This window comes from Canis lupus, chromosome 13, assembly GCF_011100685.1.
Source record: "Canis lupus familiaris isolate Mischka breed German Shepherd chromosome 13, alternate assembly UU_Cfam_GSD_1.0, whole genome shotgun sequence".
In the NCBI taxonomy this organism is placed as follows: domain Eukaryota; kingdom Metazoa; phylum Chordata; class Mammalia; order Carnivora; family Canidae; genus Canis; species Canis lupus.
Window position 1 is genome coordinate 35,722,214 of NC_049234.1, and position 24,826 is coordinate 35,747,039.

Genomic DNA, 24,826 nt, shown 5'->3' on the forward strand with positions numbered 1-24,826 from the left:
ATGCGATTAAATAATGCCAAGGCTTCTCTCGATCAACTCAGAAACCAAAGATACTGCATCACAATCCTCCTTTATCATTTTTAAATATTCCTATTCTTTTGAATATTAAATTTCTTAAAAGATAAGTTGTTTTGTTTTGTTTAGTTTTCAAGAAAAGTAGCCGCTGTATTAAATTTTCTCTCACTGAGAAAGCAATCACATCAAGAATAAAAACCCCTGGGCAGCCCCGGTGGCTCAGCGGTTTAGCACTGTCTTCGGCCCAGGGCGTGATCCTAGAGACCTGGAATCGAGTCCCGCGTCATTCTCCCTCTGCCTGTGTCTCTGCCTCTCTCTCTCTCTCTCTCTCTCTCTTGCTGTGTGTCTCTAATAAATAAATAAAATCTTAAAAAAAAAAAAAAGAATAAAAACCCCAATGGAAATCCAAAAGACGTCAAGTTTCTAGCTGAATGAATGCTACTGACAGACCTCAATACAAAGTTCAATCTTTCCAGATCTGACTCTAATGAGCTCTATAAACACTCTTGCTGCCCTGGAATTCAGTGCTTCTGTTCCCAGTACTGGGTGAACTAAGATCATCACGTAAGATGGGGAAACAGAGAAGAGGAAACGCCCGAGGCAGTGTGAGGATGGCCCCCCAACAAGCCCTCCCTGTAGGAAGACACCACACCTATCCTGCCCTGCCATCCCCACCCAACACCTTCAGCCCTCTCCCGCTAGGTACTTTCACTCCATACCCCCTGCCCGGCCACATCCCTGCTACCTCATACACACCCCCCCAGGGCTTCCCAGACCATAAATCTGCTTAGGTCACTCCCCCACTTCAAACCCCCCCCAAGGCTCCCCAGCACAGTTCTAGCCCCCCTCCCACTGCCGCTCCACTCTACAGCCTCACACTACCTGCCTCCAACCCCAGGCTCCCCCACCCCCCACCCTGCCCTCCTGCCTCGCTGCTTCACACTCTCCTTCACACTCTCCTCCACACTCTCCTCGGGGCTCATTTCCACTGTCAGCTTCTCAAGAAAGCTTCCCTGCCTCCTGCTTCTGCACTTTGGGTCAGATATCCCTGCTGAGTTCCTAGAACATTCTCTCTTTTTTTTTTTTTAAGATTTTATTTATTTATTCATGAGAGACACAGACTGAGAGAGAGAGAGCCAGAGACACACAGGCAGAGGGAGAAGCAGGCTCCATGCACCGGGAGCCCGATGTGGGATTCGATCCCGGGTCTCCAGGATCGTGCCCTGGGCCAAAGGCAGGCGCCAAACTGCTGCACCACCCAGGGATCCCCAGCTTCTGACATTTGTAAGCACCAAAAGGCAAGTACATTCTGCTTACTCTTCTGCATCCATCCCTCTCCCCTGGACACTCAACGGCATGTATGATGAATAAACAAATAAATGGATGGGTCTCAAAGGGATGAAGCTGGTCCTGTCCATTCCCAAGCCCCTCTTTCCGCAGAACAAAACCAAGACACACCTCTCCGAAAGGCCTCTCCCCACTGACACCCTTCACTGCCTCTCTCTGTTGTGAGTTTTTTAAAAACCAAGCTCCTCCAAAGCCCTGCAGGACAGGTCCTCTCCAGGGTCCTCCCAGTGGGAGCAGCCTCCCCCCTGAAGCCTGGGACATGGATGGCACAGGGCGGTCTCCTCATGCCCCTGCTCCACTAGCCTCCAGACCCCTGCCCAGGTGGCTCCTGCCACCTGAGCTGCTTTCCTGGCCACTTCACCCGGCTGATTCTCCTCCTATCTTCAGAACTCAATGCAGAGCCATCTGTCACCTGGAAATCACCCTCACAATGTCTCCTAGCTCTCGGCGGGGCTGCTCCCCAAACCCAACTGCACTGTTACTGTCTGGGTTTTGTCCACCCACCCCCCATTAAGACCATGACCTCTCTGAGAGCATTTGGGAAGAGGAGAAAGAGATGAGAAGAGAGAAGGGAGAAACAAAAAGCCAAACACAGCCCAAGTCCCAAATCCAAGGATGCTCACATGCATGTCACAAGCCACTGGACTTGACAGGGAAAAAAGTTCCACTGAACCACCGTGAATATATCTCACTCTGGTAGTAACGTAATATACCCTGTGGGACTCTGTACCTTCCTCTGACACACAACAATAGGAGAGAATGAATAGAACTTGAGGAATCGCACAACTCTGTGCACAGGAGACACGAGTCCTACAGCCAGCTCGCACAACTGCAGTGCCAGGGCTCCCCCAAAGCTGGACAGTGCCCAGCTCACTCTCCTGGCGTGCTCCCCATTCAACATCCACAAGCACACCTCCCTCCTGCAGCAGTGCCCAGGTCTACGCATACTGCCATTGTGCTGCGTGACACCAGCAGGTACCTTACCATTCCCCAGTCCCTTGCCCCCCTGAATCTGGCATTATTCCCTCTAATGGTAGGAGTCCCATGACACACCGCCTTATCCATCTCTGTATCCATCAGTGTAGCGCCTTACGCTTGGAAGGATCAAAAAAGAACTGCTTCCTCCAAAGTAACTACCAACGCACTCAAGAGGATTTTCTAAAGTTTTCTGGAGGAAGACTATTCCAGAACCATCCAACAATCCTTCCACATGTCAGCTGCTGCTCCCAATCTCCCAACACCTCTCCCAGAAGATTCCTACCCGATGTGCCTTCTGTTCCATGAGCAAGACAGACCAGAAAGCTGGGACTCCCATCCTCAGGCCACTGAGCCCTCCTACAAGGACCAGCAGGGCTCTATACCCCACCCCCAGGCGACCCTAGCTCCTGAGGAGGCTCACCTCCACCCTCCTGGGCAAGGACAGTCTTCCCAGGATGCAGATCCAGCACACCATTCCCTTCAGATTCCTTTAGTAGCTGCCCTGCCCACCAGCACTTTTAAGATAAACATGGCAGCTTCTAAAATCCCAAGCTCCTTAGAATGACGTACAAAACCTCCACCAGTGGGCTTTCCCCCAGCCCACCGGCCACAGCTCCAGCCCCTCCTCCAGGCCCAGTCTACACCCCCCTAAGTGAGCTCACCTGCATACTTGATTCTAGATACGAGCCACATACCAACACCTCCCAGCCTCTCTCTCCAGTCCACCCCTTCCCTGCGCTCCAGGCTTGTTAACCCATCTGCCTCTTTGAAACTGTCACCTGAGCATTGAAAAGGTGTCTAAAAAACACATCCAATGTTTACTCTAAATGCGACCCCCAGCAGGAAGCTCCCAGCCTTCCCCACCAGACAGCCCCAGCCACACATTCGGTTGTTCAAGTCAAAACCCTGAGTTTCTTACTTGATTTTCTCTTTTCCTCACCGCCCACCCACACCATAGTCAGGGACAAGCCTGGACATTCCTGTCCCTAAGTGAACCTCAACTTCATTCCACAGGACCTAGTGCAGGACACAGCTGACTCCCAATGAGCATGTGCTGAGTCACAGCCCCCTGAAGAGAGGGAGGTCTCTCCTGGCACCAGCCATTGAGGGAGGGAACCTGAGTCTCACAGGAGGCCCCAAAAGGGGTGCCAAGAAAAAGGGGCTTGTGGTTTTCCTAGAGTCTGAACTTTGAAGGGTCTGAGATCTAGAAGAGCTCCCGGGTAAGAGACACACCTGCCAGCAGTGAGCTGGTGAGCAGAGAGGAAGCCAGGCAGGTGACCCTATTCGCACACAGGGCCCCGAGGTCTCAGGAGAACAGGAAAGGCCCCAGCCCGGCCATCACACCCTCCCCGCCCTGCATCTCTGCAGGCTGGAAGTTCTAATTTCCTCTACTTGCTATACTTATCTCTGCTTTGTTCCCCCACCCTAGCATGTGAGGGAATCTTTGAGAAAGTCCAGCCTGTCTCACTTGAGACACAGTAAGTGAAGGAAGAAAGCGTTCACACGCGGACCAGAACAGTAAAGAAAGAACAAGGCCTCCCGGCCGGCATGGTAGTGCTGGCCAGATCCTCTCCCAAGCGGGAGCTGGGCCAGGGTGGAGGAGCTCGGTCAGCCAAAGGCTCTCCCTCTAGGGTTAAGTGTTGGAATTTCACTGCTGCAAACTAATGTCATGCCCGTCGGTGACAGACAGGAGCCCCAGCAGAAAGAAGCAGCTACCTCTCACCCACATGGGGTAAAAGGAAAGGCTGGCACAGGTGAGTGCCCACGCCACCGCTAAGGTGAACCACACATCCGTCTCTGTGTGCTTACTGGCTAAAGCAGAAAGAAAACTATGGTCGACTATAGAGCTCCTTGTGTCCGCAAGCTCCAAACGAACTAGCTCTCCAGAAGGCCATGTTTCCCTAAGACCTAGAAAAGTCACCCTCATAAAGGGGGCAAAAGACAGACTGTAAAGCAGCCTCTGCCCTTTCAAGAAGGACGGCTGCTAGTGAGGTTTAGAAAACAGCATGCTCCAGGGGAAAGCAAAAGGCCTCTGGTGGCCGCATCCTCTGACGGCACCCCTCTGTGGCCAGCACACTCCTGGGCCAGGAACCCCGGCACTGGCGGCCGCTGGGCTGCAAGCTCCGTCATGCACATCACACAGCGACAGCCAGGAAACACGTGCCCACTATATTCATTCCAAAGCCAGAGTCAAGCAAGGCGCTGCAGTCTTGGACTTTCCAGGTTAAGGGACCCCGTGAAAATATCCCTGTGCAGCCGCCGAAATCAATTAGCATCTCACGTCCTCCAAACGGAAAAGATTAATAAGGGCTCGTTTGTCACCAGATACTAAGAAACCAAACAAGTTCCCCAAAGCAAATATTTTAACAGATATCAAACATCAATGGGTTACGTGCTTAAAAAGAAAACAAGAAAGAAAAAGCAAAATATTTGTTAAATTAGAAAATAAAAAGATGATGGGGGTAATATATGGATCTAGGCAGCAGTAAGTTTTGGGTTTTTCAAGCGGTGAAGGCAGCAAGGAGGCAGCACACAGGGAAATCTAGCTACTTTAAAGGCGGTGTGTTCACAGCCTACCTTTTCAGACCCAACAACATACTCACAGGGCGGTATGATAGAAAAAAAAAAAAGGAAAGAAAAGAGGAACAAGCAAAAATTAGAAACACACAAGAACAAAAATAACTTTGACAGCTACAACACTGCATGATCAAAAATCTCCCGTGGGCTTTCAAGAGGCCCAGGGCACACATGAACGTTCCAGCAAAATAAGCCTGCACCTCGTGTTACGGGGAAGTGTGGGGCCTGCGGTGGCCAATCTGCCACAGGGCCTACGGACGTGGTCAGTGCGCCACCCAAACCTCAGCCTTCATCTAGACCATGTCCTTGTGAGCTGCGAATTACAGTCACATTTCAGGCTGGACAGCTGCAGGACAGAGATGGGCTCTGTTCCTGCACCAAACCATTGTTTTAAAAGTGAGAGCGCTCTAGAGTAGTAAAAGCAACAATGGACCAGCAGGGGTGACCGGAGAACGGATTTGGTCTGAAGTCACTGGCTTCAGTATGTCACACAAGTTCAAAAGCTGGCTGAGTGTGTACAGCAGGCCGAGAACAGAAAGGACCGACCAGGGGGCAGATGGATCCACCGCTGCGTTTCCGGTGGCTGGAGCCCTGCCCGGCACACGGCAGCTCTCAATAAACACTCGTTCGTGTTATCGCCCGGCACGGGCCGGCACACTGTCCCGTCAGTCTTGTTACTCCTGCCAAATTGTGAGCATAGATTTCAAACGGCAAAAACAGGCCGGCATTCTCTGATGGGTCTGCAACCTCAAAGTCAAGAAGTCAATGACCAAAAAAATGTCACTGGTGCCTCATGTAGCAAAGAGGTTGGAGAGGGGTTCCCACCGCTTCCAAGGCTTCAGCCACGCACCCAATGGTCTGTGCAGCAAGGACAGGCCAGTTCCTGCCCACGCCATAGGCCGGAGTGGCTTGGGAGTGCGGGGAAGGTGCACACGGTCTGGCCCCATGTGGTAAGGGAGGGTCACCGGGTGCCACCCCGCTGCAGACTGGCCTGGAGAGGGCCTAGTGTGAGGCACTGCTCGGGCCCCTTGCAGCTGCCCAGGTTCCTGGGCCTCGCCACCCCAACCCCAAGGTGTAACGGGCGAGGTTTGGATCACAGATGCAATGTGCCCTTTCCTTGGCCACATAGACACGTCTATGTCTGCTGAGGAAATGAAAACCAGCGCGAACCCTGCAGAGCAGTGCAGGCAAGTGGGACTGAGGCCACTCCGTGCTTCCCCCTCACAGGGCTGGCCCCGGCCTATTTTCCTCAGTTCTGTGACGTCTCTTCCAACTTACCAACAAATGGAAAGTCAGTGTTGAACCTTAGGTAAACTCAAGAAACGTGCTGAGCACCTACTCGGCGGTGGGCACTCTGCCAGCACGACACTAGGTCACTCAGTTATCACCTGCAAGGCCCTCATCCACATCCTACGGGAGGGGAAGGGGGGACACGGTGTCCAAGGCCAGGAAGCCCATGCTCTCCCTCACCACAGGGGACCTCCTCCAGGCACAACATCACCGTCCTCCTCTGTGCACGGACGCCACGATGGCCACAATATGGGAGGCAGAGCAGGGAGCAGGGAGGGCCAGCTGTGGCTCTGTGCAAAGTTCAGCGGCCGACTTAATCTCAGGAAATGTGAGGCCTGACCTTCCTCTGCTCTGCCCAACACCTCCTGTGACAGAGGATATAAACACTGTCGTGTGCACAAGGAGCTCTTTGGGAAGCCCCTGGGAGCATCTCTGACACCCTGATGCTCTCCTTGGCTGACTGTAAGCCAGGAATCCAACACTGTCCCTATCAGGTAGGAAGAAGGCCTGACCCGTGCACAGCCAGCCCGGGAGGCAGGGGCTCCACTTGGTTCCCAGCTAAGCTAGTTCCTGGTTCGGCTGCTGTTCCAGGCTCAGCACCTCACCTACACATCCAAGGGATGAGACTGAATAAAAGTTTCAAACTGTGCACTAGGGCAGTGCCATGCAACAGGAATGAAATGTGAGCCATGTAAATAAAGTTTCCTAGTTGCCACAACTTAAAAAGTAAAGAACTGAAACTGATTTTAGTATTTAACCTAACATATGTAAAATAATATTACTTTGACACTATAAAGATTAACAAGGTATTTTCTTTCTTTTTTTCCACACTAAGTCTTAATATCTTATATGCATTTTACTTACAGTGTCTCAGCTCAGACCAGCCAGCTCTCTGGTGCTCAAGAGCCACAAGTGGCTACCGCACTGGACAGCAGCTCAAGGGGTCCCACAAGCAGGGCCAGCTCAAACAGGGAAGTAAGTACACATGACAACCCTAAAAGGACTGCCTTTAACCAAGGGCTGTCCTGTTTTTAAAAGTCTGAAAACTACGGACTGCACCTGTCTACCCCTTGTTGCAATAAAATTCTCCCACCTGCTTACCTCTTCTTGTTGTCAGGAAGCAACCCAAGCACGAAGCCTCTGGGCCTCTAGGTAAACTTACCTACTGTCTGTGTCCAGTCCTACGAAGTCCTTTTTCTCAAACGGGACACAGAGAAGGGGGATCTTATCTCCGGACTTGTCTGTGGCCCTGTCCAAACGCTTGGACTCGAGCACGATGAAGAGCGATTCGATGAAGTCCTCGATCCTCTTCTCCACCGTCTGGCAGTCCTCGTAGTTGGGGTAGAAGGCCACATCGGTACGCGGCTGCTCGGCGATCTCTCCCTGCAGCCCAAAGACAAAAAGCCGGGAGTCGTAGAGTGTGGAGCCATAGATCTCCTTCTGCACGTGGAACTTCTCAAAAGTCTGCGGCCAGTCCTTGGCCGAGAAGCAGTCTGTGATGGTGATGAGGCCCACAACTTTGCGATGGGTCTGGAAGTCGCCCCACTCATTGTTCTCCGGAGGGTAGTGATGCCTGTAACGGATGTAGAGCACCCGCTGGGAGTCCCGCACACTGATCTGGCTCACGGAGGAGATTCTCTTGTAGATCTTGAAGAAGTTCTCTTCTGAGACGATGCCCACAGGCTGCACTACCACGAGGAGAGTCTGGTGGTCCTCAGCACACTGCATGTAGTCAGGGACACTCATCTTGAAGACTCTGCCAAAGAGAAAAAGGCTGTTGGCCCACTTTGGGTATTGGGAGGTTCTGACACGAACCACCCAGGAGGCAGGGTGAGCCCCACACAGGGCCCTGGGCTACCATTTGTCCCTGGAGTTCTGTGTTTAGCCCCCACAGCTCTTCCCGAAATACCACAGCTCCTGCAGAAAAGGGGTGTCTCTGGCTTTCTATTTCCAACATGTGGCCAGGTACTGGTGGAGAGCCAGTGCTCAAAAGCGTTCAGTGAACGAATGCCCCGCTCCCTCATCCCCTCAGCAGGACACACTGAAGAGAACCAGAGTGGACCCAGATCTGGATCTAACCTCCAATCTACCCAGGACGTAAATGGTTTATATATGGATTACCTCACTTAAACCTTTCTGTAACACCACCTCAACTTTACTGAAGAAGAACCTGAGGCCAAGAGAGGTTTATTCCTGGTCAGAATCAGAGAGGCCCCGTCAGACGAAATGTTCAGGCCCAAGCCTCGCCATGGCACTCCGGCCCTGAAGGATGACGCCAGGCCACTCCACTGTTCCCAGCAGCCATCCTCTGAACAGTGTCTTCTACACCACCTCAGGAAGAACCCACGTTAGTGTTCAACAGAGGGATGGCTGCCCCTAGCAGAGTTGGGACTGAAGGCGGAGATTTAAGGTTTTGTGTTTCTCAAGGGGAGACACAGCTTTTTTTTTTTTTTTTTTTTTTTTTGAGACACAGCTTTAAAAGCAACTGCAGAACACTTTTATCTGGTCCAGGCCTTCAGTGCACAGAGATGGAAAGGGGGGCCCGGGGCAGCTGAGGGGAGGCCTCATGAGCAAGGACTGTCTCCCAGCAGCACAGCAAGCTCTGGGCACTGCTGACGGACAAGGCATCCGTGAGGCCCAGGAGAACAAGTGCAGAAAGAAAAGACAGAGGACAAGCATACAAGGCCTTCCCTCTACAGTGCAATAAGGTTTCATCAACTTATTCAATATGTTTGCACTCAAAGCTAAGGTAGGCTCTATCAAGGTGTCATGGGTACAGAAGTTGGGAATTTTGAGTCATAATGGAAATTCCAACCTGCACTATGGCTTTCCCTGTTCACACATGTGCTCCATGGGCACTCTGTGCCAGGCACGATACAAGCCATGAGTTCTCCCAACCACAGATCTTTATTAAACACATGCACACATCATACCTAGGTGCACCGAAGAAAAGCCATCTATAGATAAGATCGAATTAATGAAATTTAAAGCAGCCGAGCAGCACACATTATTTGCAAAAAGCTCCTGCTCTCTCGTTAGCAATAGGTGGCAGAGAACTGACCGCAGGCACCAAGTCTATCGAGTTGGTTCTCTCCCTGGCTGTCATTCTGTGTGACCATAAGTGAGTCACACAGTTTCACTGAGGTTTTCTCTTTTGTGAAAGAGAAATTAGCAATGTATAAAACCTCATTGTTCACATACCCAACATCTAATGAGGACTTCCCATGTGCCAGACTCTGTGCAGATGAAAAGACAGCGTCCCAGGTATACTCACGAGTAGAAAGAGAAGAAAGATGTTAATTCTCCCCAGTTTGATATATAGATTCAAAGTTACTCTGGATTAGACTTCCTACCAGGGGCAGCCCGGGTGGCTCAGCAGTTTAGCGCCACCTTTGGTCCAGGGCCTGATCCTGGAGACCCGGGACCAAGTCCCACGTCAGGCTCCCTGCCTGGAGCCTGCTTCTCCCTCTGTCTGTGTCTCTGCCTCTCTCTCTTTCTCTCTCTTTTTCTGTCTCTCATGAATAAATAAATAAAATCTTTTAAAAAAAAAAAAAAGACTTCCTACCAGATTTTTGGTGGAATATAACAAATTAACTTACAGTCAAGAATAGCCAAGAAACTTCAAAACTTCTGAAGAACCACCCCTGATGAAGGGCATCCCCAACCCCAACAAAAGCAAGACCAGATACAACTGCTACTGCTAACAAGATACAGGGTTTCTTGTGGGGATGATGAAATGTTCCAACACCATGGTAATGGCGGCACAGTTCTGTGAATACACTAAAAACCACTAAATTGTAGACTCCAATGGATGAAGTGTATGATATATGAATTATATCTCAGTACATTTGTGTGGAGGGAAAGACCAAATAAAAAGCTACAACCAGCACAGTACAGACACAGGGATGTTAAAAAAAAATGCAATCCCGCCGAGAACTTGACCCACACATACATGACAATTTGAAATACAGCAGAGGTGCCACTGTCAGGTGGTAGGAAAGGACAGACTCTCCGACAAATAACAGTAAGACGATGAGTAATCTGTGAGTAGGAAAAAGACACATTGTCCAATCAGAAAATGGGCAAAATGCTCAAAGCAGCATCTTTGAAGATAAAACTCAAATAGCCAAGACATGTACATAAGGATGGCCCACCTCGATGGCAACCAGGAAAAAGCAAATTAAAGCCACAGTGACAGACCATTTCACATCCAAAATAAACTGACAAAATAAAAACTGTACTGTGGTAAATACACACGGACTTATCCTTTTTAAGGGCACAGTTCTACAGCAGTAAGGACATTCACACTGCTGTGCCACCACCTCCAAGAGTTCTCCACGTCCTCGGCCTGACACTCTGTACTCGGGAAACACCTGCGCTCTCCGGCCCCTGGCAGCCACCATTCTGACTTTGTCTCTACAAATTTAACTGCTCGAGGCCCCTCATGTAAGTGGAATCACACACTCTTTGAGTCCTTTGGGGACTAGCTTACTTCTCTTAGCAGAATGTCTTCCAGGTTCATCCATGTTGTAGCAGTGCATCAGAATTTCCTTCTGTTTCAATGCTTATATCCCATTGTATAGATACACTATTTATTCATTCATCAAAGGTCATTGGGTTGCTTCTAGCTTGGGGCTCCTGTGAATGATGCTACTACATAGACAGAACATTTTAAGTATGAAAAACACCAAGTGTGAGACACCTGGGTGGCTCAGTGGTTGAGCATCTGCCTTTGGCTCAGGGTGTGACCCCGGGTCGCAGGATGAGTCCCGCATCGGGCTTCCTGCAGGGAGCCTGCTTCTCCCTCTGCCTGTGTCTCTGCCTCTCTGTGTGTGTCTTTCATAAATAAATAAAACCTGGGGCAGCCTGGGTGGCTCAGTGGTTGAGCACCACCTTCAGCCCAGGGCATGATCCTGGAGACCTAGGATCGAGTCCCATGTCAGGCTCCCTGCATGGAGCCAGATTCTCCCTCTGCCTGTGTCTCTACCTCTCTCTCTCTGTTTCAAATAAATAAATAAATAAATAAATAAATAAATAAATAAATAAATAAATAAATAAATAAAATCTTTAAAAAAAAAGAGAGAGAGAGAAAGAAAGACGCCAAGTGTTCACAAAGGTGTAGGTCAGAAATAATTCTCCTATATGACAGCGGGCATACGGACTGGCGCATCCTGGGCCCCGGAATTTCCCTCATAGAGCGACTCTGGCATATGGATGGCAGAAAACATAAACAAAGGATGCTAGAAGCCAGAACTAGAGACAACACAAATGTCCACCGTCAGAAGAGTGGATAAACATATCGTAGTCTTTTAATGCAATGAAAGCTTACAGAGCCGTGAACATGAATGGCGCAGAACGACACTGCAGAATCGCGGCTAAATCTCAACACTGTGATGGGCAAATAAAGTAGGTCGTGGATTAAGACAAGCAGCACAATCCTGTTTACATAAAATTCAGAAACAGCCAACACTACACAACGTACTGTTTAGGGATATTTACACACAATGTAAAGCTATAAATAAAAATAAATTTGGGTGGCAGAGAGGAGCGTAACTCAGGAGAGAGACAGCAGGCTTTGGAAGTGAAGCTGGATGGCAGACACGAAGGCATTTGTTTAGCCATTCTTTCAACTATATATAAACAGCACATACACCTTTGCTGTAGTCTAGATTTCAAAATCTTTCAAGAATTAGGGGTGCCTGGATGGCTCAGTCAGTTGGGCATCTGTCTTTGGCTTGGGTCCTAATCTCGAGGTCCTGGGACTGAGCTGGGTGTCGGACCCCCTGCTCAGTAGGGAGCCTGCTTCTTCCCTTCCTTTTGTGTGCTCTCTCTCATGCTCTCTCAAATAAATAAAACTTTAAAAAAATTTTTTTTCAAGAGTTAAAAAAGGGAGGCACCTGGGTAGCTTGGAAGTGAAGCACTTGCCTTGGGCTCAGGTCATGATCTCAGGGTCCTGGGATTGAGCCTCACATCGGGCTCCCTGTTCAGCAGGGAGTCTGCTTCTCTCTCTCTCTGCCCTTCACTCCACCCTCATGCTCTCTCACTGTCTCGCTCTCTCTCAAATAAATAAAATCTTTTTTAAAAAATTGTTTTCAACAGTTAAAAAAGGGAGAAGGTCCAACTTCAAGGAGCTCACAGCCTGGTTGTCAGCATTCAACTAGTTTTAGAGCCCAGACTCTGCCCCTGGCCTCAGCCTGCAGGTTACACTGCTGCTCCTGCAAATACCTTCCTCTATGAGCAAGAAAACAGAGGTAAAAGACGCAAGTGTATCTCAGATGCAGCTCCACCTGAAGATAGGTGACAGCGGGTCCTGGGCACAGGTCTCAGGACAGGTGCTCAGTTTCTTTAGTTTGAAGTAATGAGAAAAAGTACAACAATGCATGAGCTCCTCATAAGACTAAACTTAGGTAAATTTGGGAAGTTCTTTATAAATATTAACTACTATTGTAATTTGTGTTTAGGTAATAAACTTCCACATTTTTTGGCATTAAAACATTCTTGCTTTTATGAAATGCTGGTGAGAGGAGATGGTGGTGATTTTCCCATTGCCCTGTCTCAGCAAAAATTAAAACTGACATCCCTATTATTGATCCTCCAATTTCTGGAATTTGCTAATCTATGAAATCCAAACAACCAACTCACGTTGGACTAAATGATCCCTCTGGGTCTCTTCCAGTCCTGACTGGGCACTAAAAGGACTCCAGCAATCAAATCCATGCCACGGGTCAATAAACCTTACAACCTCAAGCAAGAGTTTTCCCTGAAGCAGGTCAGTATCATAAACTTCTTATTGAATTTGCCCCAAATTCAAAATATGCATCTTACACAGGAGAACATCATGTGAGGTAGAAAGAGGAAACTCATCCTAATATGTATCCTAGTTAGATTTCCCATCAATCCTAAGAAATGAGTATCACTATCTTCAGTCGTAGATGAAATAAGGCTCAGTCATTCTGTTTAAGGTCTCCTTTTTGGTAGGTGATGAACTGGAGCCAGGCGCCAGAGTCCATGCTTTTCCACTGGTTTCTTCAAGGGAGAAGCTGACAAAAATAAGACCTGGCACTGAACCAGTTCTAGTGTCTGAGACAATACAAATATTAAGTATCCAATAGTCCAATACAAATATTAAACATCAAAAATAGGAGCACCTCAGTGGCTCAGTCAGTTAAGTGTCTGCCTTAGGCTCAGGTCATGATCTGAGGGTCCTGGGATAGAGCCCCACATCGGACTCCCCGCTCAGTGGGGAGTCTGCTGCTCTTTCTCCCTCCCCCTCATGCTTGCTTGCCCTCCTTCCTCTCAAATAAATGAATAAAATCCTTTAAAAAAAATCAAAAATGGGGCAGCCCCAGTGGCCCAGCGCTTTAGCGCCGCCTTCGGCCCAGGGTGTGATCCTAGAGACCCGGGATTGGGTCCCACGTCGGGCTCCCTGCATGGAGCTTGCTTCTCCCTCTGCCTGTGTCTCTGCCTCTCCTTCTCATGAATAAATAAAATCTTAAAAAAAAAATCAAAAATGTATTTCTTCAACATAGTAGCTCCCCCAAACGTTAAACACAGAGCTACCATAACAATGGCAAATCTACTCCTAGGTACACACCAAAGAGACTTGAAAACACGTGTCCATGCAAAAATTTGTCCACAATGTCCACAGCAGCATTACTCACTCTTAACAGTCAAAGAGTGGAAACAATACCACTACCCATCAACTAGTGAATGAATTAAAAAAAAGCCTATCCAACAAGAGAACATTGCTCAGCCATAAAAGGGAACAAAGTACTGATACTATGACAACATGGACGTGTCTTGGAAACGTGATGCTCAGTGAAAGAAGCTAATCATGATGGCAGCCCTGGTGGCTCAGCGGTTTAGCGCCGCCTTCAGCCCAGGGCCTGATCCCAGGGTCCCGGGATCGAGTCCCATGTCGGACTCCCCGCATGGGGCCTGCTTCTGTCTCTGCCTCTCTCTCTCTCTGTGTGTGTGTCTCCCATAAATAAATAAAATCTTTAAAAAAAAAAAAGTATTAAAAAAAAAAGCTAATCATGAAAGGCCACATAGGGTAGGATCTGCATAGGAAACACCCACCACATGCAAATCTCTGGAGACAGAACATAAATGAGTGGCTGCCAGGGGCTGCAGAACAGGAGACTAAGAAGTGACGGCCAAGGAGTATGGACTTTCTTCCTGAAGTGATAAAAATGTTCTGGGACCATGATGGCTGCTCAGTGGTGAATATACTAAAATAAAACCACAGCACTGTCCGCTCCACATGGGTGGGTTTTGTAATACAGGAACCATATCTCCATCAACCAGTTATTATTTTTTTTAAAGTTCTTTTTTTTTTTAAGATTTTATTTATTTATTTGTGAGAGACACAGAGAGAGGCAGAGACCCAGGCAGAGGGAGAAGCAGGCTCCCTGCAGGGAGGCCCAGGCGGGGACTCACTCGATCCCGGGTCTCCAGGGTCACGCCCTGGGCCCAAGGCAGAGGCTCAATCTCTGAGCCACCCAGGAATCAACAGCAGTTATTTTTTAAAATATTCCTTGAGGGATCCCTGGGTGGAGCAGCGGTTTGGTGCCTGCCTTTGGCCCGGGGAGCGATCCTGGAGACCCAGGATTGAATCCCAAGTCAGGCTCCCGGTGCATGGAGCCTGCTTCTCCCTCTGCCTGTGTCTCTGCCTCTCTCTCTCTCTCTCTGTGAGAAAAGAAAAGAAAAGAAAAGAAAAGAAAAGAAAAGAAAAGAAAAGAAAAGAAAAGAAAAGAAAGAAAAGAAAGAAGAGTTCAGCTCCACTTCATCTTCAAGATGGAGAGTTTAAAAAAATAAAATAAAATAAAATAAAATAAATAAAATAAAATATTCCTTGAACGATCGTTTTTCCCTCTGCCACACAATTTCAGAACCAACATAACCTTGCGAGAGATCCTTAGTTAACAAGGCAATCTTCCCGGGGGGCCCCCAACATCACGCCTGGGGTGCTGCTGTTCTCATGTTCACAGACACTAGCTGGGCTGGACGAGGAAGTGGCTGCAACTATTGCTCAAAAATTGACAGAGGGGATCCGCGGGTGGCTCAGCGGGTTCGGCGCCCGCCTCCGGCCCAAGGCGTGACCCCGGGGTCCTGGGATCGAGTCCGGGCTCCCTCATGGAGCCTGCTTCTCCCTCTGCCTGGGTCTCGGCCTCTCTCTGTCTCATGAATAAATAAATAAAATCTTAAAAAAAAAAAATTGACAGTGACCAGTTTCAGCTGGGGGGTGGGGGGGGTGCAGACGTCACAGCCCCTGCCTTCAGCTCCTCCTGCGCTAGAGCAGCCCAGCTTGCAACATTTTGATCCCTGTGTCTATAAAAACACGTGAACTCCACGGGCACCCTCTGGGAGCCTGCAAAGCGCGGGCGGGAGGCATTTCCAGGGGAGCCCACCTGCAGCCCCCAGGGCGGGGCGCGGCAGGTGACCCCGGGGCTCCCCGCGGGGGCGGCGAGGACGCGGACGGGACGGTCGCCCCGGGCCGCCCCCGCGGGGAGACCCGTGCCCGCCGGGGGTCGCGCGACCCCACGCGACCCCGCGCGACCCGGGGAGGGGGAGGGGCGGGGAGCAGGGCCGGGCCCCAGGGCGCAGGTGCGGCGCGGCGCGGCGCGGGCAGGTGCGAGGCGGACCCCGGCCCCGGCAGGTGCGGGCTGACGCGCCGCCACGCGCGGGCAGCGCCCCCCGCAGCCCGCCGGCCCCCGGCCCCCGGCCCCGAGCCCCCCCCACCTCGCACTTACACAGCCGGCGGCCCGGGCCCGGAGCGGGAGCCAACGGCCGGAGGGGCGGCGGGGCCGAGCAGCCCGGGCGGCCGCTCCCCCTGCTCGGAGCTGGCGCTTCCGACCGGCGGCCGCGCCGGCACCCTCCTGCGCATGCTCGGGGCCGGGCCGGGCCGGCGCTCCGCTCCGGGTTTTGCGGGGGATCGCGGGGTAGGCGGGGCGGGGGAGGGGCCTGGAGGCGCGCGGCTCAAACTTCAGCCCCTCCGCAGTCGGGGGCAGTGGGGGTGCCCCGGGCCGCCGCCCCCGCACCCTGCACCCTGCACCCTGCACCCTGCACCCTGCAGCCCCGGCGAAGACCGAGCAGCCTCAGCCGTGGTCGCTAAGGCTCAGAACCGCCCGCCGGCTGAGTTCGTGGCCCTCGTGCAGGCCAGGCGGGCCCCCGGGCGTGCTCCCTGCGCGGGAGGGTCCTCCCGAGGGTGCAGCCACACCCAGCCTGCGGGGCCCCAGCCGCCTGCTGTTCCCCGGGGCCGAAGCCACTGCGAGATTTAAACTCCATCTTTGGGGGGCGGCCCGGGTGGCTCAGCGGCTTAGCGCCGCCCTCAGTCCGGGGCGTGATCCCGGAGATCCGGGATCGAGTCCCAGGCCCGGAATCAAGTCCCACGTCGGGCTCCCTGCATTGGGCCTGCCTGTGTTTCTCTCTCTCTCTCTCTCGTCTCAATAAATAAAATCTTTAAAAATAAACTTCGTCATTGTTAAAAATGAATACACAAAATGGAATCTGCATACCTCCCTGAGGGCACGTTTGGAAAGATGCACAAGACTGTTGGTAACAGTGTCATCTCCAGAAAAGGTGGAGAGAACAGGATGGTGGAGGGAGATGCTCTTTGCCGGGTGTGTCTTTGTGTTCTGTCTGCATGTTTTACCACATGCATGTATTTCTTTTTTAAGATTTTATTTATTCATGACAGAGAGAGGCAGAGACACAGGGAGAGGGAGAGAAGCAGGCTCCATGCAGGGACTCGATCTTCGGTCTCCAGGATCACACCCCAGGCCCAAGGTGGTGCCAAACCGCTGGGCCACCGGGGCTGCCCTGTATTTCTTTTTTTTTTATTATTTTACTTTTTCTTTTTCTTTTTTCTTTTTTTTTTTTTTTTGTATTTCTTTTTCAAATAAAAAATGTTTTTAGGGGTGCCTGACTGGCTGGGTCAGTAGAGTATGCACCTCTTGCTCTCAGGGTCCTGAGTTCAAGCTCCACATTGAGCATGGAAGCTACTTTAAAAATTATAATTAGGGCAGCCCAGGTGGCTCAGCGGTTTAGCACCACCTTGGGCCCAGGGCCTGATCCTGGGGACCCGAAATCCAGTCCAGTGTCAGGCTCCCTGCATGGAGCCTGCTTCTCCCTCTGCCTCTCTCTCTCTCTCTCTCTCTCTCTCTCTCTCTCTCTCTCTCTCTCTGTCTCATGGATAAATAAATAAAAATAAATAAGAAGAAGAATTAATGTAATGGAAGACAAGAATCATACCTTCAGCAAATACAGCAGCCACGAAAAACCTGAGCCATCAGGTTTGCTTTAGGCCAGCAAGCATTTATTGACTCTTTGTGCCCAGCGCTGTCTTAGGACTTATTTTATTATTCATATGTTTCATAAAATAATAATATGCTAGCCCTCATCCCTGTCCAGGGGCAATAGAAAACCAATTGAGATTTTATTGAATTGTTTACCAAAAAGTAGGAATGAATTATAAGCAGAACACATAATCAGGGCAAAGCAGGTGAAGCAGATTTCCAGCACGCCAGAGAGCCAGGCAGGAAGTGTTCTCAACAAAGGCACTCAGATACAGAGGGGGAGTGCCTCCAAGACACCACAAAAAGATGTCTACAGTGGCTACTCCATGGCATTAAGAATGCAGGTTGACAGTTATAGAAAACAGACATTACAAGAGGCCAGCCTTGATGGAGGTCTGTGTGCCAGGAGCAGAGTTCCACTACTTAGCTCAGAGTCTTCTTAAGATCCATGCAAGGTAGCTATTCTAAGTGCTGAGGTCCAGAAAGGACACACCACTTGGCTGGAGTTGCACAAGTGGCTGGTCCTATTTAGAGATTCAAATCCAGGGCTGTCTGACTCCATGGCCTGTGCTCCTTCCATAGTCCCTCTCTGTTCTTATTCTATTTATAAATGGATAAGGCAAGCAATTTAGAAAGCAAGACTGAAAGCTGGCAAAGGGAAACATTGCTATTTTAGTACAGTGTTTCTCTGTTTACAGTGTACGCACTTACAGTAATTTATTTTATTGTTCCAGCAAATCTGTGAGAGAGAGGAGACTATTCTGCATTTTTACCTATGAGAGGACTGAAGCTCAGAGAAGGTAGGGGATGGCATTAAACTGATGCATGGGGGGTACCCAGGGCTATCTTTCTTCTGGAGTTATTCACCTGTCATAGCTTTAACATTTCCTGAACATCTCATCTGAATGTTCAGAATTCAAAGCATATAGCAAACCTGCTCTCAAGGAGTTTGTAAACACTTTGAGTTGCATTGGAAGGAACCTCTAAAATGATCAGTTCCAACCTCACACCCATACCAGATCCCCTCCACAAAAGTCCTAGTGGGGGTGGAAAGTTCAATGATACAGAGCTCTATTAGAAAGTTCTCCAGTTGGGGCACCTGGATGGTTCAGTCAGTGGAGTACATGACTCTTGATCTTGGGGTCATGAGTTCAACCCCACATTGGGTGCAGAGATTTCATTAAAAAAAAAAATTTAAGGGAAGGAAAGAAAGAGTTTTCCAGTAAAATGAGGCAGAATCTGAGGTTTCCCTGAAACATGGAGTCCCAAAGACGAAAACCAATGCCCAAGAGACTTTGTGGAGTTGAAAATTATCACTGAAACATGAGTCAAAAGTACAGTCAAAGCACCCACCCCATCACTCACTGACTACATAATCCCAAAGTCTTCATCCATAAAATGAGGATGATCACTGCATGGCGCTGTCACCAGGATTAAGTAAAATAATGTACGAAAAAATATTTAGAGACACAGTGGGACAGATTAAATGAAGTTGCATTTTTAATGCTGTCATATGCTACTCCTATAGCTTTGGGAGAGGGTGATGATATATCTTGATTTACCTGGAACAAACCCGGTTTGTCGGTCGTCCTAAGTGTTCAGGTTGGGTGACATGATCACCTCACTTTGGGCAAAGTCCATCATCCCTCAGGATTTCAGATCCCCCAACAATATTTTTTTTAAGATTTTATTTATTTATTCATGAGAGACACAGAGAGAGAGAGAGAGAGAGATAGGCAGGCTCCATGCAGGGAGCCCGATGTGGGACTCGATCCCAGGTCTTCGGGATCACATCCTGGGCTGAAGGTGGCACTAAACCACTAAGCCACCCAGGCTGCACCCACCCCCCCCAACAATATTATATAGGTTTCCTTACTTCTTTCCGTATTGCAGGGCTCTCTTCTACCCTGCAGTCTGCTCAAATACTCGTCCGTAGCGCCATGTCTCACGTGGCTTTCTAGCTCCCAAGCTAAAAGGGAAGAGATTCATTGACTTGCCTACATATATTTAATACCACTGGAAACTGGCCACTTGAGCAGGTCCTTCACATCTACTCACTAAAAATAATACAATCATGGTAGCTATTTACCACGTGCAATGTGCTTGTCACAAATTTCTCATTTTTAATACAGGAACCTCGTAATAAAGTACATTGCTCTAACTCGAAGACACAAAGTAGTAAGATTCCCTTTTCATGAGTGTGGAACAGGTGAGAAACAACAGCGAATCAGACAATGGATATTTACGAGTCAGTTTTACTACCACCATGTTGCTTAGACATGGGTGCTTTGGATCCGGAGCCAACATTTAGGGTTTGGTTTATGAAATCCTTTCCCTTACAGTTATTCAGCCTCGGTTCCCCAGCTAAGAATGATTTTTTTTTTAATTTTTTTAAAAGATCTTATTTATTTATTCATGAGAAACACAGAGAGGTAGAGACCTACAGAGACGCACACTCCCCTAGGGGAGCCGGATGCGGGACTCCATCTCAGGACCCCGGGATCACCACCTGAGCCAAGGGCAGATGCTCAACCGCTGAGCCCCCCAGGTGCCCCCCAGCTAAGAACGATCTCGGTCAGCACTGGACAACCGGAGGCCTGGCTCCCTGGGGGGCTCAGAGTCGCACGGGCCCAAGAGGGCCAGAGCCGGGGTCCACGCCAAGGTAACCCCTCCCGGGTCTCGGCAGTGATGCTAGTGGCTCGGGCACTGCGCGCTCGGCCGGGATCCCAGCTCGGGCCCCTCCTGAGGGTGCAGCTGCCGCCCTCGGGGACAGGAGCTCGGGGGGGGGGGGGGGGGGGGCAGGACCCTGCAGGAGGAGGGGGAGGCTCTCAGCTCCCCTTGCACGGGTGCACAGGAGAGGCGGTGAGGGCGCGCAGGAAGGAGGGAAGCCCCGCAGAGGGCCGGCCAGATCCGGACTCCCGGAGCCCGGCTCCCGCGTGGATCCCGGCGCCCAGCAGCAAGCCCTGACGCCACACACTCGGAGTGAATCAATCGGTTCTGTGAATGAACGAATGAATGAAACTGCAGAGCCAGCCCGAGGTTGACCGCGGCCCCCCCAGCGGGGCTGCTAACTGGCCAATCACCGCCTTCGCTGGCGCGCCACGCCCCCCACGGCCACGCCCCCAGCCCGCCCCTCCGCTCTCCCACCGGCTGCGCGGAAATCCCGGAGCAGCGGATTCCCCGGAGCGCGCGCCGGCGGGAGTGCGCATGCTCTAGATGTGGCGGCGGCTCCGCGTCCTTTAACCGCGGCGCGCAGGGGGCGGACTGCAAAGCGACTGGTCGGGCGACAGGAGCCAGGCCCCGCCTGCGGCCCCGGCCGCTCCTCCCAGCCAGCGGGGGACGGACGCTCCCGACGGGCCTCGCCACGGGCGGGGGCCCGGCGGCGAGCAGCCGGAAGTGACGCACGGGCGCGGAGGCCGCGGCTCCGCGCCCGTCGCCCTGGAAACGGAGCCCGCGCGTGCGCCCGGCTGCGTCGGCGGGGGGAGGGGGAGGGGGAGGGGGAGGGGGAGGGGCGCCCACCTGCGCCGCTGCGCTCCTGCCTGTACGGCTTCGCGCACTTCTTCTTTTTTTTTTTTTTTTTATTTTTATTTTTATTTTTATTTTTATTTTTTTTTTAAATCTGAATATGCAGTGACTTCTTTTGAAAGCCAGCTCTTCGCCCTCAACAGGCTTGCCCCGGGGGAAACCCCTAGGGGGTTAACTGGTTTTTTTTTTTTTTTGGATTTTATTATTTGCTAAAAATGATTTTTTTTTTTTTTAAGATTTTATTTATTCATTGAGACAGAGAGGGGCAGGGACCCACGCAGAGGGAGAAGCAGGCTCCATGCAGGGAGCCCGATGCGGGACTCGCTCCCAGGACCCCGGGGTCACGACCTGGGCCCAAGGCAGGTCAACCTTGCTCAACCGCTGAGCCCCCAACCCCGGGCATCCCTGGGTTAACTTTCTTATGTAGCCTCAAAGTCACGGGAAACTGGCAGGAATGGAAAAAGGACTCCCGTAGCCTCGCTCTCCATAGTCACCAACCATCTACGTCTTTGCCAAATGCAATCTATCATTGTCTAGGTGCCCAGATGGAGGTATACAAGTATATCCCAGGTAGAAGTGTGTAAGGATATCCCAGCTGTGCAGGCTCACACGTTGCCATCAGATGTCCTGTTCCTTTACCTGGGACGGTTGTCTCAGCCTCTTTCATGACTCTCATACGTTGGAAGAATACAGGCCAGCTGTTTTCTAGAATATTCCTCCATTTGAGTGCGTCTCGTGCTGTCTCATGATTTTAAATTTTTGCGTTGTTTTGTTTTGTTTTGTTTTTTTCAAAACGCCACAGAAATGATGTAAGCTAAGCCCCCAGTGCTGTGCTATCTCTGGGCTCGTCTTGTTGGTTCATCCCATCCGGTTAACTTGGATCACTTGGCTCAGGTGGAGTCGGGTGTCTCTCCGCTGTAAATCCACGACTTTCCTTCTTCTGATTAATAAGTCATTTATGGAAAGATACTTGGAAATTACATAAGGAGCTTTCTTCCACCACACTCTCACCAAGGAATTTGACATCCGCAGGAATCTCAAGAATGATTACAGCACAGCCTAGTAATGACTTCGACTTACTGGTCAATATGTTTCAAACAATGCAAATGGTGCCGCTACCCCTGCTTGGGCACTCACTCTTGCTCTCATAAATAAATTTTTTTAATAAATAGAAACACTAAAAGGGGGGGGAGGCGTGTGCAAAAAAAGAACCACTATGTTAGTTTGACATTGAGATTATTCTTGTTCGTGCTAGCATCTACATCAGTGGCTGTCATATATTAGCAATAAGTTTTGGAATTGACAAAAATATCCCCAAACACACAGACACTACATACATCAAAACCGAAAAGTTATCAATGTGAACAGATAATACTTTAGTGTTCTCACCGATGCATGGTGGTCATTGTAGAACCAGAGAGATTTAAAGATCAATTTTAACATGCCCAAGTTAAGAAAATCATATTTTACATATTTTTAAAAGATTTGTATTTATTTGCTTATTAGACAGCATGAGCTGGGCGGGGTGGTTAGAGGGAGAGGCCTGCTCCCTGATGAGCAGGGAACCCAACTCTGGACTTGATCCCAGGACCCTGGGATCATGACCTGGACTGAAGGCAGACACTTCACCGACTGAGCCACCCAGGTGCCCCAAGAGGGAAAAAAGTGTTAAGGAAAAGAAAAATCCTGAGAAGGGGAAATATGAGTAACAATTCCATGTGTGGCCACCAGGTGGCGGAACAAGCTAAGTAGCTCCTGACAGAAAAAACCCAAACCTGGTCTGGCCTGAGTTACAATCTAATTGCCTTAAATTGCCTCCCCAAACCTTGGATTTTGCCAGCTTCTCAGGGGAGCCTGCGTTAGTCTCATGATTCTGGGCAAATTCAGAATAGACTGAGGCTAGGGAAGAATTCATGAGAGATTTAGCTGAATTGGCAGTGGCTCAATTTATATTATGTTACATGATACATTTTGTATTTTTTATGTTATGTATAAAATAATATGTAATAATTGGAAATATAAGCTGTATATTACATACCAAGTTATAATTCAAGACGTATTCTTTATACGTTTTGTGTGTCTTAAATATTACAACATTAAGACGCTTTTTTTTTAAAGATTTATTTATTTGTGAGAGAGAGAGAAATCAGGGAGCAAGGAGGGGCAGAGGAAGAGTGAGAGAGAGTGAGAATCCCACCCAGACTCGCACTGAGCATGGAGCCCAAGGTGGGCTCGATCCCAGGACCCTGAGATCATGACCCTGAGCAGAAGTCAAGAATCAGATGCCTAACTGACTACGCCACCTGAGTGCCCTAAGCATTAAGCCTAGTTTTTTTTTTTAATATTTTATTTGTTTATTCATTAGAGACACAGAGAGGCAGAGACACAGGCAGAGGGAGAAGCAGGCTCCCTGTGGGGAGTCCGATGTGGGATTCGATCCCAGGACCCCAGGATCATGACCTGAGCCGAAGACAGATGCTCAACCACTGAGCCACCCGGGTGTCCTTAAGCCTAGTTTTTAAGGGAAAGACTGAAACTATTATGTGACAACTTGATACAGGATTTATCTGAATTATTCAAATAACACCAATCAGATTATTCAAAACACATGGATCAAGTGGAAGGGTATTTTTAACCTCAACTATCAATACCTTTGCCATTTTTTTTACTTGTTTCTTTAAAGCAGGGAAAGAGGATTCACATCACTTGTAGAAACAGCAGAATGGTGGTTATCAGGGCTGGGGTTTGGTGGAATTGCAGAGATGTTGGTCAAAGGGTACAAACATGCAATTAGGAAATGAATAAGTTGATTATAGTCAACAATACTGTATCATAAACTTCACGGTTGCTGAGAAACTAGATCATAAATGTTCCCACCACAAAAAAAGAAATGATAATTACAGGATGGGATGTGTTTGCTCACACAACAGTGGTAATCCTGTGGCAATATGTAGGTGTATCAGTTAACATATTGTACACTTTAAACTTACACAATGTGGGGATCCCTGGGTGGCGCAGCGGTTTGGCGCCTGCCTTCGGCCCAGGGCCTGATCCTGGAGACCCAGGATGGAGTCCCACATCAGGCTCCCGGTGCATGGGGCCTGCTTCTTCCTCTGCCTGTGTCTCTGCCTCTCTCTCTCTCTCTCTCTCTGTGACTATCATAAATAAATTTTTAAAAAATTAAAAAAAACTTACACAATGTTATATATCAATTATATCACAATAAAAAGAAAGAAAAGGAGGGGTCCCTGGCCGGCTCAGTCAGCAAAGCATGTGATTCTTGATATTGGGGTCATGAATTTGAGACCCACATTGGGAGCAGAGATTACTTTAAAAATAACTAAAAAGAGGGTTCAGATCAAACCGAATCAATGCTAATAGGATAAATCTAAATCATGCACCGCCTGACAGGATGCAGTAAAGAGAACACAGCATCATTTCTCTGATATTCCTGCCGAAGATGCACGACATGGATTTAACCATGAAGAAACAACACATAAGCTGAAATTAGGTACATTCCATGAAACAGCTGACCTGTGGTCTTCCAAAGCAAGTGTGGGGGTCATCTAACTCAAAAACAGACTGAGGAACCGTTCGAGAAAAATGAACAGACAGGATAACTAAAAGTCACACGTGATCCTGAACTGGATCATTTTGCTAAAAAAAAAAAAAAAAAAAAAAAAAGGAAGAAGAAGAAAGAAAAAGGAATAGCTGGTGACGTGACTGGAGTCAGCCTGAGGATCAGATGATACTAATGTACCAGCAACAATGTCCTGATTTTGATGGTTGCGTTGTAG

The 24,826-nt window shown here is 49.5% G+C and overlaps 1 protein-coding gene across 1 annotated transcript in view; it reads right to left on the reverse strand.

Annotated features, from left to right (window-relative positions):
• The window catches only part of TRAPPC9 (trafficking protein particle complex 9), a 544,705-nt gene extending 528,635 nt beyond the window's left edge, over positions 1–16,070 (reverse strand). Inside the window, 2 exon segments of the mRNA XM_038555604.1 lie at positions 7,370–7,963; positions 15,960–16,070. Of these exon segments, the coding sequence (XP_038411532.1) occupies positions 7,370–7,953 (584 nt within the window). The 5' untranslated portion in view covers positions 7,954–7,963; positions 15,960–16,070.
• Between the last annotated feature and the right edge of the window lie 8,756 nt (positions 16,071–24,826).